General features: G+C 37.8%; 1 protein-coding gene across 1 annotated transcript in view; it reads right to left on the reverse strand.

The window, feature by feature from the left end:
* SYT10 (synaptotagmin 10) overlaps positions 1 to 20,566 on the reverse strand; it is a 118,256-nt gene that overhangs the window by 73,613 nt on the left and 24,077 nt on the right. Inside the window, exon 2 of the mRNA XM_043440707.1 lies at positions 10,178 to 10,535. Coding sequence (XP_043296642.1) covers positions 10,178 to 10,535 — 358 coding nt within the window. The remainder of the gene's footprint in view (positions 1 to 10,177; positions 10,536 to 20,566) is intronic.

The following is a 20,566-nucleotide window of genomic DNA, read 5'->3' on the forward strand; positions in this document are numbered from 1 at the left end:
CCAAACAACCCACTTCCTCTGTCTGTACTGCTGTTTAACATGTTTGCAGCCACACTCCTTGAAAGAGTTGAGGATAGTTCGTGCACTATCCAATTTATTTCTTTCCATTCTATGTAAACACATGTTAATTAGATCTTCACACACCAATTCTGACATAATTGCTCTTGAAAATGTCCACAGTATCTCCTCCACATTACTAAACCCAGCTTAATACATGGTTTTTTACCTAGTCTCTTCACTTGGCTTTCAGATTGTACTCTCCTGGTTTTCCTTCTACTTTACTAGTCTTTACTTCTTAGTCTACTGTGTTTTTCCTGATGACTTAATATTGAAGTACTTTGGGGATTCATCCCTTGATTTTTCTTTCTTATATACACTCACCCCTTTGATAATATTATCCCCTGAGTTTGAACATCAGCTCTATATGGATTCCAAATTTAAGTATGTATCACAAATTTCTCTAGAGTTCCAGAGTCATTATCTGGTTGCCCATTCAATTTTGCAACTAAGATTTCAAACAAAATCCTTAAACAAAACAGTTCCATATTTCCTATTCTTGGCTCTCAGACTCACTCCATTCTCAGTCTCATCTTTATCAATTTTATATTTCCAGATGCTCAGGTCAGAACATTGCAGTCAGTCTTGACTTCCTCTTCTTACTCATATGCCCAAGCTAATGTGTCATATTCTGTTTGTTCTATCTTCAAAGTATGGTCTGAATCCAGCCAGAAGATGTATATATAGTTTCCTGAGTTTAGCCACTGCTGAGCAAACTGCAAACTCAGCTGCGACAACAGGACTGGAAAAGGTCAGTTTTCATTCCAATTCAAAGAAAGGCAATGCCAAAGAATGTTCAAACTATTGCACATTTGCACTCATCTCACACGCTACCAAAGTAATGCACAAAATTCTCCAATCCAGGTTTCAACAGAACATGAACTGTGATCTTCCAGATGGTCAAGAAATATTTCAAAAAAGCAGAGGAATCAGAGATCAAATCACCAACATCTGTCAGAACATCAAAAAAGCAAGAGAGTTCCAGAAAAACATCTACTTCTGCTTTATTGAGTATGCCAAAGCATTTGACTGTATGGATCACAACAAACTGTGGAAAATTCTTCAAGAGATGGGGATACCAGACCACCTTACTGGCCTCCTGAGAAGTCTGCATGCAGGTCAAGAAGCAACATTTGGAATTGGACATGAAACAACAGACTGGTTCCAAATCAGGAAAGGAGTACATAAAGGTTGCATATTGTCACCCTCCTTATTTAACTTATATGCAGAGTACATCATGAAAAATGCCAGACTGGATGAAGCACAAGCTGGAATCAAGATTGTAGGGAGAAATATCAATAGCCTCAGATACGCAGACAACACCACCCTTATGGCAGAAAGAGAAGAACTATAGAGCCTCTTGATGAAGTGAAAGAGGAGAGTGAAAAAGCTGACTTAAAACTCAACATTCAGAAAACTAGGCTCATGGCCTCTGGTCCCATCACTGCATGGCAAAGATGGGGAAACAATGGAAACAGTGTCAGACTTTATTTTCTTTGGCTACAAAATCACTGCAAATGGTGACTGCAGCCATGACATTAAAAGACAGTTGCTCTTTGGAATAAAAGCTATGACCAACCTAGACAGTATGTTAAAAAACAGAGACATTACTTTGCTAACAAAGGTCCATCTAGTCAAAGCTATTGTTTCTCCAGTAGTCATGTATAGATGTGAGTGTTGGATTATAAACAAAGCTGAGTGCCGACGACATGATGCTTTTGAACTGTGGTGTTGGTAAAGACTCTTGAGAGTCCCTTGGACTGCAAGGAGATCCAACCAGTCAAGCCTAAAGGAAATCAGTCCTGAATATTTATTGGAAGGACTGATGGTGAAGCTGAAACTCCAATACTTTGGCCATCCTATGTGAAGAATTGACTCATTGGAAAAGACCCTGATGCTGGGAAAGATTGAAGGCAGGAGGAGAAGGGGATGACAGAGGATGAGATGATTGCTTGGCATCACCGACTCAATGGACATGTGTTTGAGCAAGGCCTGGGAGTTGGTGATAGACAGGGAAGTCTGGAGTGCTGCAGTCCATGGGGTCACAGAATCGGACACAACTGAGTGACTGAACTGAACTGAATACACACACACACATGTGCGCACGTGTGCATGTGCACATACTGTTGTTGGTGTTGTTTAGTTGCTAAGTCCATGGACTTTTGCAACCCCATGGACTGTAGCCCTCAGGCTCCTCTGTCCATGGGAATGTCCAGGCAAAAATGGAAGAAGACTGGAGTGGGTTGCCATTTCCTACTCCAGGTTATGTTCCTGACCCAGGGATCAAACTCAAGACTCCAGCATTGGCAGATGGATTCTCTACCCCTGAGCCATTGGGGAAGTCCTGCTCTATAAATATTGTTGAATAAAAAAGTTAAAATTTTTCCCTGAAAACTTTAGCTATATGACTAGCAATCCAATAATAATAAAAGCTGTTTGGAGAGAAAAACTGCTTTTCTTCTCAATTATACAATATAATGGTTAAAATTAATTTGAGTAACATCTTTATTCTGTTCAAGGAAACTTGTTCTTTAATAGAAGTTAATAAAAATGAATGCTGGTATTCAGAAAATACTTGTCCTTTGACCTTTTATCATGTTAAAAAATGTTTATAAATCAAAATAAGAGATGATAAGCAATTTCTTTTGATGTATCATATATTTAAAGGAATGCATATGAAGTAATTAGATTGGGGAATTTTTCTTGGTAGTTTTTTATCTACAAATAAAGTTCTGAGAACATAATATTTTATATTAAAAGAATGGCACAATACAAAAGCCTAAATTAAAAAAAATAATAATCTTACAATAACATCTTGTCAGAATAATAAAACCAAGAATATTTTGTTTGGTATTGCTACATCCTGTATAAGGTCTTTTGACCTTATAATTATGTATTTTAGCTTTAACTTTCTATGCTCAACATGTCATTTAGGCTGTCCCTTAATTTTAAGTATGTTGATGTCTATCATGAGCCTCTCTCCTAGTGAGCTCAGCTAGGATTTGAAGAAAAATGTTAAAATCCCTCAAATGAATTTACCTACCACTCTGGGGCCCTCCTTCTGTACCTTCACAACTCCTTGAGCATACTGCAAAGAGTGTATTGAAATATCCTACCTTCAGATTTATCTACCAATCCCCAACCCTTCTACTAGTATTCTTTATAATAGCAGAAAATAAGTTTTATTAATCTTTTCATGAATTTCATAATAATCACAAGCTGGGATTCAGGAAATATCTGTTGGAGTTTGTATGAAATGATTACTAAAAGATCTTATGACTAATAAAAGTCAACTTCCCAAGAATTACTTATACTATGAATAAGAGTGCCTAACCAATTTATGTGCTGCGCTGTGCTTAGTCACTCAGTCACATCTGACTCTTTGCAACCCCACTGACTGTAGCCCCCAGGCTCCTCTATCCATAGCAATTCTCCAGGCAAGAATACTGGAGTGGGTTGCCATGCTCTCCTCCAGAAGATCTTCCCAACCCAGGGACTGAACTGAGGTCTCCCTCATTGCAGGCAGATTCTTTACCTTCTGAGCCACCAGGGAAGCCCAAGAATCCTGGAGTGGGTACCAATCCCTTCTCCAGAAGATCCTCCTGACCCAGGAATCAAACCAGAGTCTCCTGCATTACAATCAGATTCTTTATCAGCTGAGCTACCAGGGAAGCCCTAACCAATTTATAATCGGTGCTTATAAAGAGGAGATAATATTTATCAGTGTTTTTAAGCAAAATCTCCTAGTTTTTATACCTTATAAGGTTTTATCTCTGACCTTGGTTCAAAGAGCCACTCCATTTCAAAAGTTAGATTATATACCAAAAGCATATGTTTCCTAAAGGAGATTATTTAACCAACCACTTCAAGCATCTGTACAGTATATTTTATGAATTATTATTTCAAGGAGCTAGATATGGCTTATTTAGCTTATATGAAGAGCACTTCATGCAAAATACTGGGCTGGAAGAATCACAAGTTGGAATCGAGACTGCCAGGAGAAATACCAATAACCTCAGATATGCATATGACACTACCCTAATGGCAGAAAGCAAAGAGGAACTAAAGAATCTCTTGATGAAGGTGAAAGAGGAGAGTGAAAAAACTGGCTTAAAACTCAACACTCAAAAAACAAAGATCATGGTATCCAGTCCCATTGTGTGTGCTTGAGAAGTTGCTTCAGTTGTGTCTGACTCTTTGCAACCCTCTTTGCAGCCCGCCTGGCTCTTGGGTCCATGGGATTCTCCAGGCAAGAATACTGGAGTGGGTTGTCATTTCCTTCTCCAGAGGATCTTCCTAACCCAGGGATTGAACCCCGGTCTCCTTCATTGCAGATGGATTCTTTACCACTGAGCATGACAAATAGGTGGGGAAAAAGCAGAAACAATGACAGACTTAATTTTATTTGGCTCCAAAATCACTGCAGATGGTGACTGCACCCATGAAGTTCAAAGATGCTTGCTCCTTTGAAGAAAAGCTTTGACAAACCTAGACTGCGTATTTAAAAGTAGAGACATCACTTTGTTGACAATGGTTTGTATAGTCAAAGCTGTGATTTCTCCAGGAGTCATATATGGGTATAAGAGTTAGACCATAAAGGAGGCTGAGCACCAAAGAATTGATGCTTTTAGAACTATGGTGCTGGAGAAGACTCTTGAGGGTCCTTTGAACAGCAAGGCTATCAAACCAGACAATTAGAAAGTAAATCCAGCCTGAATTTTCATTGGAAGGACTGATGCTGAAACTGAAGCTTCCTCCCATATTTTGACACCTGATTCCAAAGAGCTGACTTATTGAAAAAGACTCTGATGCTGGGAAATGTTGAGGGCAGGAGGAGAAGGGGGTGACAGACAATGAAATAGTTGGATGGCGTCATCAATTCAATGGACATGAGTTTGAGTAAACTCCGTGAGATAGTGAAGGACAGGGAAGTCTGATGTGCTTCAGTCCATGGAGTCACAAAGGGTTGAGCACACTGAGTGAGTGAACAACAACAGATTTGAGGTTCTCCTATAGTTCTGGTCGTGATATCCTAGCTAGTTAAATATCTTCTAAATTCTTCATTTGTGTAACATCTTGTTTCCCACTCTGTTCAGTATCTTGGGATGAAAATTGCAACTTTTGCTATATTTTGAGAAGGATTTCATTTTTAAAAAGTCTCTTAAAGAAAACTATGAAATCCAGTTTTATATATTTTTTAAATATTTTTACATAATTTATTTCTGAGTGTTCTTTCTAACTTTATTTGTGATGACTTTAAGAATTGCTTTTCTAAGAAACCATGGCTAATGTAAATGCATCAGTACATATAAGTCAATGATTTCTTTAATTATTTTCAGTAGGTACTTAGAATCCTCTCTAACAGTGATTAACCAACATAATTTCTCATCCTCAACAAATTATTTTGCCACTTACAGTTCACCTCATTTCACAATAGTAATGAATGCACAGAAAATTGTTCCTTATACTAATCCTAGGGAGTTGACCTAGGTTTAGCCATCATTAATCTCCTCTGAATATTAGCACTTATTATCTCACCAGCTGATGATGTCCTTAACAGAGCAAAGTGGAGAGATAATCAATCAAAATCATTCACTTGATGCTTATTATGCACTTACCCAGTGATGGAAATTGGATCTCCCCTGGTGACTCAGATGGTAAAGATCCACCTGCAATGCAGGAGTCCTGAGTTCAGTCACCGGGTTGGGAAGATCCTCTGGAGAAGGGAATGGATACCCACTCCAGTATACTTTCCTGAAGAACTCCACAAACAGAGGAGCCTGGCAGGCTACAGTCCATGGGGTCATAGAGAGTCAGACATGATCGAGCAACTAACACTCTCAGTGTTTTTCAATGATGGGAAAAAGAGCACATTAAAGTAGGTTATATACACACTGGTTCTCTGAAAAGTTATCCTATTAGATATATTAATCAGCTAGAGATTAACATCAAGACAATAAACAATTGCTAGACTGTAGATATGACTTTAAAGGACAATAACTGATAATCGGATAGAAAAAGATTTATTTCCTTAAAGATCTTATAGTGAATAAAAGAGTTTTTCATTCTAGATAAGGGAGACGAGCACAGAAGAATACAGTTGAGATCTACAGGAGGATGATAAAAAGACCAAGCATCTTTCTAACTGATAACCATGAAAGACCCATTTGGATAGATAAGATGAAGTCATCAAATTCACGTACTGATTTTTTAAATTCAACAAATATATCCTGAATTTCTACAGTGCTTTGTCTAGGTGTCAAGAGCAATGCAGAATTGATATCAGCAGGTTTTCTGCCTAAGAAGGCAGAGCTATATGTGTGGGGAAATATGGACCTAAAACATTAAAATGGCAGCTTGACATCATCAGACATCAAAACATCAAACATCAAAAGTTTGAATGTCAAGCTTTTAGTCTAGGATTGGAATAGACTTGGAATGATAGAAGTGTCACAATATTTTTTATTAAATTTTAGATTCTTCCTTTATAACTTTTCTCAGTTTTCCTTTTGTTGTTGTTTGCAACTTCCTGATTTTTATCATGCCTGAACTACTATATTACTTTCAAAATAGATATCTTTTTCTACAGCCTGTCCTACAAACTGTTGTCAAATTAATTTTACTAAACACAGCTCTTTAACCAAGAGACTTCTGACACAAATATTTTTGACAGGACAGACCTTGAACATTTTGTCCCTTCTCAGGGATTTCAAGCCCTTCTCAGACTTTAAATCCAACTGATTTTATCTTCAATTATTCCTCAGTTGACCTCTATTTTCTGATCAAGGTAACTTACCTGATGTTTTCATAGCAAGATTTCCTACTCTGTGTCTTTCCATATAAAATGTTTCCATATGGAATGCATACCCTCTTCAAATTGCCATTTATGTGAATTTCTAGTTTCCTTTGGCCTCAGATCCATGCCTCAGCTGGTAATGATTTTTCTGTTCTCTTAAATCCACATTTTCCACCACACAGTATGTGCTTGTAATTTTGAGTATTGTGATTTCTTATGTTTCTTATCTTTCTGCATTATGTTGTGGATGTTTTTTTCAGTTCCCTAGAGTTGCAGATCAGACAGAGTATGCAGAATACCCTAACTATACTTAAAAGTTATATCTACTGACTATATCTATTAATAAGACTACTGGATGAATGAAAAAGCAATCAAGATAACCTGCTGTATAGCAGGTCCTTGTTTGTAACATCTTTGATTGTGAAAAAAAAATATCTCCTTGGCTGTAACACTAAAAATGTGTTCCATCAATCTGGATAAATGTGAGTTCTAATATTCACCAGCTGCATTTCTTTAGGAAATTTTTAAAATCTCTCTGGGTTTCAGTTAACTCACAAGTAATAGGGATAATTAATAATATTAACTTCATACAGGCTGGCAGAGGATTAGCAGGAAGGATGCTGGCATGGTGATTAAACTGCAAGCACTCAAAAATGATATTTCATTTTCTTCCTTCCCCAACCATTCATAAACCAGGAAATTCAAACAGGCCAATGATATCAAACTTATAGAAAAACTATGAATCTGTATTATACTTTTTCTCTTGAAAAAATATGAGACATACATACAATGCCATCTTTATGTTTTTTGGATTAATAGAAAAAAGGATTTTTTTCTGATTTGATTTCATATAATTACTGAGAAATTCCTGGAGTATGAAATGACAACCCACTCTAGTATTCCATGGACAATTCCATGGAATATTCCATGGACAGGAGCCTCATTGGCTTCAGTTCATGGGGTCACAAAGAGTCAGATATGACTGGGTGACTGACTGACTGAAAAATTTAGTGCTAAAATGACGTGTTTTCACTCTTTGCTGTATTTTATTTTTAGACAGCAATTCTGCATCCAAAGCCAATTCTTCAAACTTGTGTTCTCAGTATGTATTCTTTCATTCTCCCCAGAAGTGAAGTGAAGTGAAGTCGCTCAGTCGTGTCCGACTCTTTGTGACCCCATGGACTGTAGCCTACCAGGAACCTCAGTCCATGGGATTTTCCAGGCAAGAATACTGGAGTGGGTTGCCATTTCCTTCTCCAGGGGGATCTTCCTGACCCAGGGATCGAATCCGGGTCTCCCACATTGTAGGCAGACGCTTTACTGTCTGAGCTACCAGGGAAGCTAGTGATAATTGGATAAGTTGTCTGTTTACATTCAACAGATAATATTTTGGAGATAGTGTTTTATTATTCTGAGGTTTTAAAAAAAAATTGAGCAAAGAAAGGCAAGTTTTTCTTATTGTACATCCTCAGTCATTCAGTTGTGTCTAACTCTTTGCAACCCCATGGACTGCAACCTGCCAGGCTACTCTGTCCATGGAATTTTCCAGGCAAGAACACTGGAGTGGGTTGTCATTTCATCCTCCAAGACATTTTCCTGACCCAGGGTATAAACCCACGATTTCTGTGTCTCCTGCATTGGTAGGCAGATTATCACCTGAGAAGCCCAAATTATCTTCATTAATTGAGTGTCCTTACGTGGGGTGCACTTATCCACTAAAAGATTTGAATAATTCTGAACACTAAGTTGATATATAGTCACAGAGAGTATCAATATTTTTTAAAAATATCTTGTAGATTAATTGAATATTTTTACCTTGAAATTTCTGAGTATGTTAAGGCTTTATTAAATATCATATTTGGCCACAGTTTGAAGTTTTGATAGTAATGATAATCAAATAACCACATGAAATAATTTTAAAGCATTTTTCCTATAAATATAAAGAAGAAGCATATGGAATAATTATTTTAGAGTTAACTATCCATGGATAAATTTAAATTAATGCATACTGGATCATAAAAGTGAATGAATGCAGGGCTCAGGAAAACCTGTCAACACGAAGCACATCTAGGTTATAAAATTTAAATAGCTTGAAAAGTATAACACTTCCATCCATCCTCCTTACCCCAAAGTTCCTCATCCCTGAAGTAACAATTATTCTTACTTATCTCACTGGATTTTATCTCAGAAAGAAGATGGTTTATTTATAGATACAATCCTTTTTTAAAATTTTACAAAAGATATATTGAATATTCTTTCAATCCTAGTAGCAAACATGACCCTTGTTGTTTTTCAACTTGATAGATTTCCAAATCCACAAAAAGTATGTCATGTCAGAAAGCATGAATGCATCTTTGATTTAGAGAGATAGGAAGGCAATTTTAGGAAGTCAATTGTTTAGCAGAAAACATCACTTACCCCCATGCTTTTTACCGTGTCCCTAGGGTAAAACTAGTTGTTACATCTGGGAATCAGAGAAACACTGCTACTATTAGACTGTTATTATCAGAAACAGTGCTACTATTACAATAACATGTTGGTTTTTCATGTTAAAGATTGAAGACCATACTTAGTAGAAAAACATCTTTTCATAAGAATCTTTTTCCCATTTACAGTTAACACAATTTGAAATACACTATAGCAAATTGTTTTTATTCAAGTAAACTTTTGCTGATTTTTCCAGGCTGAATTAAATTTTACCTCCTTAAAATGTATCCCTTTAAGGAGGTTTCCCTCTGCCTTTCCTTCATGTACACTCTTGCTATGCTCATGATACTCACCAAAGCTGTTGTGGAATTTCCCATAATAGTTTGGTCTATGAGTTCCAATAAGCTATGAAATTTTCTAGCAGTTTATGGTATAGGTGTTAAACAAGTGTAAACTAAACATTAGCCTCTGTTACTTGGTTTTGATTGTGAACTTGTAGATGATTTAATGGAACACAAGGCAAATGGCTGATTTCTTGATATTTATTGGTTGTATTAAACTAAATTGAAAGACTGGAAATCAACCAAAAATATTTCAAAGGAAAAAGCAAGTAAATAAATATCTAATTAGATTATTTTAATGAAACCTCTGCCTTTTGTGGTACCACTCTCTTGTCTGACTTTGTCCTCAATTTCTTTCTCTTCATCCCTATTTATTCTATCCTATCAATTCCCTCCTTACTCTATTATTTATTTTTCTCTGTCTTTCTCATTTCTCTTGTTTGTCTTTTCTCCTTTCCCACCTCAGTTTTTTTTCCCTCAGAAAATCACATACAACACACACAAATACAGACAGACACACAGCCCAAATAGTTTTGTTTATTTGATCTTTCCTTACCGGGATGAAGATGTAGGCTCAGTTGTTTGTCTTTGCACACGTGCATGTTTAACTAAAGGTTCTTTTACAGCAGTTTGGACTTCGGCTGGGATATCAGGGGAAGTGTGGCTGATTTTTATTGCAGGCTCAATAACTTTTAGTTCTGGTTCTCCATTTTCTTTAATCTCTTTTTTCTCTTCAGTCTCAAAAACTTCAGTGGGAGCACTTGACATGCTCTGTGGAAGGGTACTGACATTGGAAGTCATGGGTTTGCTCTTCCAGAAAGGCCAGCATAACTTCCAGAAGACAAAAAGTGAAACAACCAACAAGGCCAGGCCACAAAAGCTGACAACAACTGCTAACAGGCTGACTGAAATATCTGGAAAAAAATTACAATGTAGGAGAAATATTAAATTATTGATAATGTATATAATAGAGCAGTAATTGGGGGATAATGTGATATTAAGGTTATTATTAATAGTATGCTGATTTAGAGTTTCAAAAATTTACTTTTAAGTACTTTTGTAGGGAGGAAATATTAATAATTATGTTTGTTCTCTATGTTTGCATCTCATTCCTGCACTGGAAATAGGTTCATCTATACCACTGATGACATAGATGGGTGGGATGGGGGGAGGTGGGAAGGAGAGAGGTGGGAAGGAGGTCCAAGAGGGAGGGGAAATTTGTATGTTTACATATAGCTCATTCACTTCATTGTACAGAGGAAACTAACATAATATTGCAAAACAATTATACTTCAATTACATATATATATATTACATATATATATATTCAAAGGAAACAATTGAAAAATTCTATCCCAGGAAGTTTCCAGTTGTATACAAGAAGAGCATGATAAATACATATCATTTCCAAGTATAGTACAAGGTTGTCCAAGAGTTTGCAAAATGAAGGTTAGCTCCTTGCAACCTACCTTGAAGTCATGAAGCGTAACATGCTCTGAGACTGTATACAACAAGAAAGCCTTCTGTTGGCTTCATCTTTGATCTGCAGATGCAACCTTCTTATTCTCTAAACAGTAGTAATGTTAAATATTTGTATAAGCTGCTTTCTATGGTCTAAATGAGAATGTGTGTGTGCTAAGCAGCTTCAGCCATGTCTGACTGTTTGTGACCCTATGGATCGTAGCCTGCCAGGCTCCTCTGTCCATAGGATTCTCCAGGCAAGAATACAGGAGTGGGTTGCCATGCCCTTCTCCTGGAAACCTTCCCAACCCAGGGATTGAACTCATGTCTCTTATGTCTCTTGCACTGGAAAGCAGCATCTTTACCACTAGCACCACCTGGGACACATTACTAACAGAGAATGAGTACACAATGTGTTGTATTTTCAAACTCTATGTGTGTGTATGTACTCACTCAGTCATGTTGGACTCTTTGTGTCTCCATGGACCCACCAGGCTTTGTTCATGGAATTTTCCAGGAAAGAATACTGGAGCAGGTTGCCATTTCCTACTCCAGGGATCTTCCCAACCCAGGAATCAAACCAGCATGCATCTTTTGCACTTCCTGCATTAGCAGGCAGTTAATTCTTTACCACTGCGCTACCTGCGAAACTCCTCTTCAAACTCCATAGGTCCTTCCTAATAAGCTTGAGTGTTCCTAACTTCTGAAGTCCAAAATTGGTTAATAATTTGCTAAGGAATTTTAAAATATTCTTATTTTAAAATAATTACAAAATTAATATATGTGTAAAATAAAAGGAATACAATAAAAAGTTAATAAGATTATATAAATAAATAAATGGGAGAGAAGTCACAAATCTCTCATGCAAAATCATGCCAGGGAGTTTACGTAGATACTCAGCCCTCAAGGAAGTGGAAAACAGCTCTCCACTCCTTAACTGTGGGATGTACAAAGTGACTTCCTCCTAAAGAGTACTTCCTCCTAGTGAGTACCTAATAAGTACCTTTTGTATGAAAAGGGGCAAAGTGGTATAATTTTACACAGGTGACATCTGAAAAATACCACCTCATCCAGATGATCAAGGGGAACATCAACAGTAACAAATCATGTCAATAGCCTTGATATGATATGATGAACATGGGACTTTACTTCTGTGATCCTCTTTCCCAAATTAATAACCCAGATCTAATCATGAAAAAAAATATGAATTTTCAAGTATAGGGACATTCTACAGAACACCTGACCAGTACTCTTCAAAACCCAATGTTGTAAAAAAAAAGGAAGTCTGAGAAACTGTTATACTGTCATAACCCAAAGAGACTAAGGAGACATGATAATTGAATGTGATATGGTAATTTAGATGACAATTTGATCTCTGGTTCCTCTGCTTTTTCTAAAACCAGCTTGAACATCTGGAAGTTTGTGGTTCATGTATTATTGAAACCTGGCTTGGAGAATTTTAAGCACTATTTTACTAGCGTGTGAGATGAATGCAATTGTGCAGTAGTTTGAGCATTCTTTGGCATTGCCTTTCTTTGGGATTGGAATTAAACCTGACCTTTTCCAGTTCTGTGGCCACTGCTGAGTTTTCCAAATTTGCTGGCATATTGAGGAAGCACTTTCACAGCATCATCTTTCAGGATTTGAAATAGCTCAACTGGAATTCTATCATCTCCACTAGCTTTGTTTGCAGTGATGCTTCCTAAGGTCCACTTGACTTCACATTCCAGGATGTCTGGCTCTAGGTGAGTGATCACACCATCGTGATTATCTGGGATGTGAAGATCTTTTTTGTACAGTTCTTCTGTGTGTTCCTGCCACCTCTTCTTAATATCTTCTGCTTCTGTTAGTTCCCTATCATTTCTGTCCTTTATTGTGCCTATCTTTGCCTGAAATGTTCCCTTGGTATCTCTAATTTTCTTGAAAAGATTTCTAGTCTTTCCCATTTTACTATTTTCCTCTATTTCTTTGCATTGATCACCGAGGAAGGCTTTTTTTTATCTCTCCTTGCTATTCTTTGTAACTCTGCATTCAAATGGGAATATCTTTCCTTTTCTCCTTTGCTTTTTGCTTCCCCTCTTTTCACAGCTATTTGTAAGGCCTCTTCAGACAGCCATTTTGCTTTTTCGGATTTCTTTTTCTTGGTGGTGCTCTTGATCCCTGTCTCCTGTACAATGTCACGAACCTCCATCCATAGTTCATCAGGCACTCTGTCTATCAGATCTAGTCCCTTAAATCTATTTCTCACTTCCACTGTATAGTCATAAGGGATTTGATTTAGGTCATACCTGAATGGTCTAGTGGTTTTCCCTACTTTCTTCAATTTAAGTCTGAATTTGGCAATAAGGAGTTCATGATCTGAGCCACAGTCAGCTCCCGGTCTTGTTTTTGCTGACTGTAGAGAGCTTCTCCATCTTTGGGTGCAAAGAATATAATCAATCTGATTTCAGTGTCAACCATCTGATGATGTCCATGTGTAGAGTCTTCTCTTGTGTTGTTGGAAGAGGGTGTTTGCTATGACCAGTGTGTTCTCTTGGCAAAACTCTCTTAGCTTTTGTCCTGCTTCATTCTGTACTACAAGACCAAACTTGCCTGTTACTCCAGGTGTTTCTATTTCCTACTTTTGCATTCCAGTCCCCTATAATGAAAAGGACATCTTTTTTGGGTGTTAGTTCTAGAAGGTCTTGTAGATCTTCATCGAACTGTTCAACTTCAGTTTCTTCAACATTACTGGTCGGGGCATAGGCTTGGATTACCATGATATTGAACGGTTTGCCTTGGAAACGAACAGAGATCATTCTGTCATTTTGAGATTGTATCCAAGTACTGCATTTCAGACTGTTTTGTTGACTATGATGGCTACTCCATTTCTTCCAAGGGATTCCTGTCCACAGTAGTAGATATAATGGTCATCTGAGTTAAATTCACCCATTCCAGTCCATCTTAGTTTACTCATTCCTAGAATGTCGATGTTCACTCTTGTCCAGATGTTCAAGCTGGTTTTAGAAAAGGCAGAGGAACCAGAGATCAAATTGCCAACATCTGCTGGATCATCGAAAAAGCAAGAGAGTTCCAGAAAAACATCTATTTCTGCTTTATTGACTATGCCAAAGCCTTTGATTGTGTGGATCACAATAAACAGTGGAAGATTCTGAAAGAGATGGGAATACCAGACCACCTGACCTGCCTCTTGAGAAACCTGTATGCAGGTCAGCAAGCAACAGCTAGAACTGGACGTGGAACAAAAGACTGGTTCCAGATAGGAAAAGGAGTCCGTCAAGGCTGTATATTGTCACCCTGCTTATTTAACTTATATGCAGACTACATCATGAGAAATGCTGGGCTGGAAGAAGCACAAGCTGGAATCAAGATTGCCAGGAGAAATATAAATAACCTCAGATATGCAGATGACATCATCCTTATGGCTGAAAGTGAAGAAGAACTAAAGAGCCTCTTGATGGAAGTGAAAAAGGAGAGTGAAAAACTTGGCTTAAAGCTCAACATTCATAAAACTAAGATCATGGCATCTGGTCCCATCACTTCATGGGAAATAGATGGGGAAACAGTGGAAACAGTGGCTGACTTTATTTTTTTGGGCTCCAAAATCAGTACAAATGGTGACTGCAGCCATGAAATTAAAAGACGCTTCCTCCTTGGAAGGAAAGTGATGACCAATCTAGACAACATATTAAAGGGCAGAGACATTACTTTGCCAACTAAGGTCCATCTAATCAAGGCTATGGTTTTTCCAGTGTTCATGTATGGATATGGGAGTTTGACTATAAAGAAAGCTGAGTGCAGAAGAATTGATGCTTTTGAATTGTGGTGTTGAAGAAAATTCTTGAGAGTTCCTTGGACTGCAAGGAGATCCAACCAGTCCATCCTAAAGGAGATCAGTCCTGGGTGTTCATTGGCAAGACTGATGTTGAAGCTGAAACTCCAATACTTGGCCACCTGATGTGAATAGCTGACTCATTTGAAAAGACCCTGTTGCTGGGAAAGACTGAGGGCAGGAGGAGAAGGGGACGATAGAGGATGAGATGCTTGTATGGCATCACCGACTCTATGGACACGGGTTTGGGTGAACTCTGGGGATTGGTGATGGACAGGGAGGGCTGGCATGCTGCGGTTCATGGGGTTGCAAAGAGTCGGACACGACTGAGGGACTGAACTGAACTGAACTGAATCTAGATGGAATTATCCTAGATAGACTCCTGGAATAAAAAAAATAAAGAAAGAAAGAACATTATGAAAAAGTAAATCTGAATAAAGTAGGGACTTCAGTTAACGATGTATCAATACTAGCTCGGCAACTGTAACCAAATACATTAGTGTTTCACATACTAATGTAAAATGTTAATAATAGGAGCAACTGAGTGTGGGGAATATGGAAACTCTGTACTGTCTTCCCAAATGTTTCTGTACATTGACAACTATTTCAAAAAGTAAAATCCATTGAAACATGTTAAGAATATCCCTCTACCAACTTCCATTTTCACCTTCCTAAAATTACAAATGTTAGCATTCTGGTGCTGTAGCACTCTTAAAGTTTGGAAGAGTAAATAGATATCCCACGAAGAACTTTTCTAGACTTAGATAACCATATACTTTTATTTCACAACTTTGTTTAGCATCAGTGTCAAGTATAACTCTTAATTTCTTTTGTTTCTCTGTTTTAAATAAAAGATGTTAAGGATAAAACATAGACTGAATTGTGTCTGTCCCTCCACCACCTCCAAATTCATATGTTAATGTCCTAACACTCAGGACCTCAGAATATGACTGTATTTGGAGATGTGCCTCTTAAATTAGTAACTAAGGCAAAATGAGGTCATATGAATGAGCCCTAGCACAATATATCTGAGGTTCTTATAAGATGAGGAGATTAAGATAAAGACAGTCATAGAAGGAAGACCATATAAGGACCCAGGGGGAAGGTAGCCATCAAGAAGCCAATGGGGAGAGGACTCAGAAGAAATCAACCCTCCTGACAACTTATCTGAGACTTCTAGTTTTCAAAACTCTGAGGAGTAACTTTCTGTTCCTTAAGTGACCCATTGTAGTACTTGGTTATGGAAGCCCTAGCACACTAAAGAACAAATCTAATTTCTTTTAATCACCATTGTAAACCCAGGAGGACACACCACTCCTCAAAAGCAACCAGTAACCTCAGTTTGGTGTGACCCGGTCCATTTCAAGCACTAATAAACAAAAATATCTCTTAAGTAATCATAAAGTATAGAATTTTAAATATAGAATAAAATATAGAATTTCACTGGAGGAGGAAATGATAACCCACTCCAGTATTCTTGCCTTGAGAATCCCATGAACAGTATGAAAAGGCAAAAAGATATGACACCATAACATGAGCCCCCAAGATCAAAAGGTGTCCAATATGCTACTGGGGAAGAGCAGAGAACAATTACTAATAGCTCCAGGAAGAATAAAGCAGCAGGGCCAAAGCAGAAATGATACTCAGTTATGGATGCGCCTGGTGATGGAAGTAAAGTCCAATGCTATAAAGAACAATATTGCATAGGAACCTGGAATGTTAGCTCCATGAATCAAGGTAAATTGGAAGTGGTCAAATAGGAGATGGAAAGAGTGAACATTGATATCTTAGGAATTAGTGAACTGAAATGGACAGGGATAGGAAAATTTAATTCAGATGATCATTATATCTACTACTGTGGGCAAGAATCCCTTAGAAGAAGTGGAGTAGCCCTCATAGTCAACAAAATATTCTGAAATGCCGTACTTGGGTGCAAGCTCAGACAAAATTATCTCAGTTCGTTTCCAAGACAAATTATTCAATATCACAGTAATCCAAGTCTGTGCCCCAACCACTAATGGTGAAGAAGTTGAAGCTGACTGGTTCTATGAAAACCTACCACACCTTCTAGAACAAAAAGCAAAAGATGTCCTTTTCATTATATCGGATTGGAATGCAAAAGTAGGAAGTCAAGCGATACACAGAATAACCAGGAAGTTAGGCCTATGAGTACAAAATGAAGCAGGACAAAGTTTAACAGGATTTTTCCAAGAGAACACACTGGTCATAGCAAACACCATCTTCCAACATACCAAGAGACATGGACATCACCAGGTGGTCAATATGAAAATCAGATCAATTATGTTCTTTGCAGTTGAAAATGGAAAGCTATATACAGTCAGCTAAAACAAGACCTGGAGTTGGCCCAAATCATGAGCTCCTTATTGCAAAATTCAAGCTTAAATGGAAGAATGTAAGGAAAACCACTAGATCATTCAGTGAAAGTGTTAGTCATTCATCGTATGACCTAAGTCAAATCCCTTGTGATATACAGTGGAGGTAACAAATAGATTCAAGGGAGTATATCTGATAGAGTGCCTGAATAAGGCAGAGATTTGTAACACTGTACAGGAGGCAGTGACCAAACTATTTCAGAGAAAAAGAAATGCAAGAAGGCAAAGTGGTTGTCTGAGGAGGCTTTACAAATAGCTCAGGAAAGAACAGAAGTGAAGGGCAAAGGAGAAAGGGAAAGATATACCCAACTGAATGTAGAATTCCAGAAAATAACAAGGTGAGACAAGAAGGCCTTCTTAAATGAATGATTCAAATAAATAGGAGGAAATAGTGGAATGGGAAAGATGAGAAGTCTCTCTAAGAAATTAGAGATATAAAGGTAATATTTCATACAAGAATGGGCACAATAAAGGACAGAAATGGTAAGGACTTAATAGAAGCAGAAGATTAAGAAGAAATGGCAAGAATGCTCAGAAAGGTGTTAATGACCCAGAGAAGCACTGTGGTATGGTCACTCATGTAGAGCCAGAAATCCTGGAGTGGGAAGTAAAGTGAGCCTTACTATGAACAAAGTTAGTGGAGGTGATGGAATTCCAGCTTTTAGGTTTTTTTAAAACCCTAAAAGATATCATTGCTGTTAAAGTGCTACACTCAATATATCAGCCAATTTGGAAAACTCGGCAGTGGCCATAGGGCTGGAAAAGGTCCGATTTCATTCCAATCCTAAAGAAGGGTAATATCAAAGAATGTTCAAATTACTGCACAATTGCACTCATCTCACATGCTAGCAAAGTAATGCTCAAAATTCTCCAAGTCAGGCTTCAACATATGTGAACTGTTAAAATCCAGATGTTCAAGCTGAATTTACAAAAGGCAGAGGAACCAGAGATCAAATTGCCAACATTTGTTGGATGGTGGAGAAAGCAAGGGGGTTCCAGAAAAACATCTACTTCTGCTTCATTGACTAAAGACTTTGACAGTGTGGATCACAACAAACTGTGGAGAATTCTTAAAGATATGGGTATACCAGACCACCTTACCTGTCTCCTGAGAAACCCGTTTGCAGGTCAAGAAGAAACAGTTAGAACTGGACATGGAACAACTCCATGTATTTGTGCATGCTATGTCACATCAGTTGTGTCCGACTCTGAAACCCTATTGACTGTAGCCTGCCAGGCTCCTCTGCCCATGGGATTCTCCAGACAAGAATACTGGAGTAGGTTGCCATGCCCTCCTGCAGGGGATCTTCCCAACCCAGGGATTGAATCTGTATCTCCTGGGGCTCCTGCATGCAGGCAGATTCTTTATACTGAACCACCAGGGAAACCCACATGTGTGGAAAAACTGACCAGTTCAAAATTGGGAAAGTACAACAAAGCTGTACATTGCTATGTTTCTTATTTAACTTATATGAAGAGTACATCACATAAAATGCCAGGCTAGATGAATCACAAGCTGGAATTGAGATCTTTGGGAGAAATATCAACAACCTCAGGTATGCAGATGATACCACTTTAATGGCAGAAAGTGAAGAGGAACTAAAGAACTAAAGAACCTCTTCATGAAAGTGAAAGAGGAGAGTGAAAAAGCCGGCTTAAAACTCAACATAAAAACTAGATCCTATCACTTCATGGCAAATAGATGGGGGAAATGTGGAAACAGGATCAGATTTCACTTTATTGGGATGAGCTGGACCATGAGAGTTGGGCCGTGAGTGCTGAACCATAAAGGCTGATCGCTGAAGAATTGATGCTTCAGACCTGTGGTATTGGAGAAGACTCTTGAGAGCCCCTTGGACAGCAAGAAGATCAAACCAGTCAGTCCTAAAGGAAATCCCCCCTGAATATTTATTGGAAGAACTGATGCTGAAGCTGAAGCTCCAATACTTTGGCCACCTGATGTGAAGAGCTGACTCATTGGAAAAGACCCTGATGTTGGGAAAAATTGAGGGCAAGAGGAGAAGGGGGTGACGGAGGATGAGATGGTTGGATGGCATCACTGGCTCAGTGGACATGAGTTTAAACACACTTAGGGAGATAATGATGGACAGAGAAGCCTGATGTGCCTTAGTTCACTGGTTCTCAAAGTCAAACATGACTTAACAACTGAACAACAACAACAGATATTTCAAAACAGAACTCAGACTCACTAATAAAAACATTATATAAGCTTACCAGTTCCTACAATTTCAGAGAAATACTATTTTATTTTTATTTTCATTGACCTGATAGGAAAATGATTGGTAGTTTTATTTTATATTTCTGTAATTAGTGAGATAAAATGGTTCTGGTTTAATTCTCAATCTGCTGCTGATGCAAATCCATTCAGAAATAGAAATAATTTTAAGTTTTTATTGCTTCTTAATTATAAGAATAAAAATTAATTTTAACATGCTATGATATACAGACACTAATTTTTACTTCATGTTTCAATTGAGGCTAAAGCTACATTGATTATATTTTCCATTTATATCCCATTGATGAGGAATGTGTGATCATATTTTATATTTTGTAGTTTATTTTTAGCACTATAACGAGTAAAAGAGAAAAAATATAACATCAATATGCTTCCTGATTATTAACTACAATTTTGAAATGAAGGAAGCCTATGATTTGCTTCATAATCTTCATATATTTCAAGCCCCACTTATATATTTTTTCTGGATTTTTTTTTTCAATTTCTCCTTTATTTATTTATTTTTTCAGTGGGTTTTGTCATACATTGATATGAATCAGCCATAGATTTACGCGTATTCTCCATCCCGATCCCCCCTCCCACCTCCCTCTCCACCCGATTCTGGGTCTTCCCAGTGCACCAGGCCCGAGCACTTGTCTCATGCAATCCCACCTGGGCTGGTGACTTTTCACCATAGAATTACATGCTGTTCTCACTCCCGCCCAGAACCTCCACCCTCACTCTACCCCACCCAGCAGTTCAACGTCTTCGTCCTCTGTACATCTGTGTCTCTTTTTCTGTTTTGCATATAGGGTTATCATTACCATCTTTCTAAATTCCATATATATGTGTTAGTATGCTGTAATGTTCTTTTATCTTTCTGGCTTACTTCACTCTGTATAATGGGCTCCAGTTTCATCCATCTCATTAGAACTGATTCAAATGAATTCTTTTTAATGGCTGAGTAATATTCCATGGTGTATATGTACCACAGCTTCCTTATCCATTCATCTGCTATGGGCA

The sequence above is a fragment of the Cervus canadensis genome, chromosome 21 (assembly GCF_019320065.1).
Source record: "Cervus canadensis isolate Bull #8, Minnesota chromosome 21, ASM1932006v1, whole genome shotgun sequence".
In the NCBI taxonomy this organism is placed as follows: domain Eukaryota; kingdom Metazoa; phylum Chordata; class Mammalia; order Artiodactyla; family Cervidae; genus Cervus; species Cervus canadensis.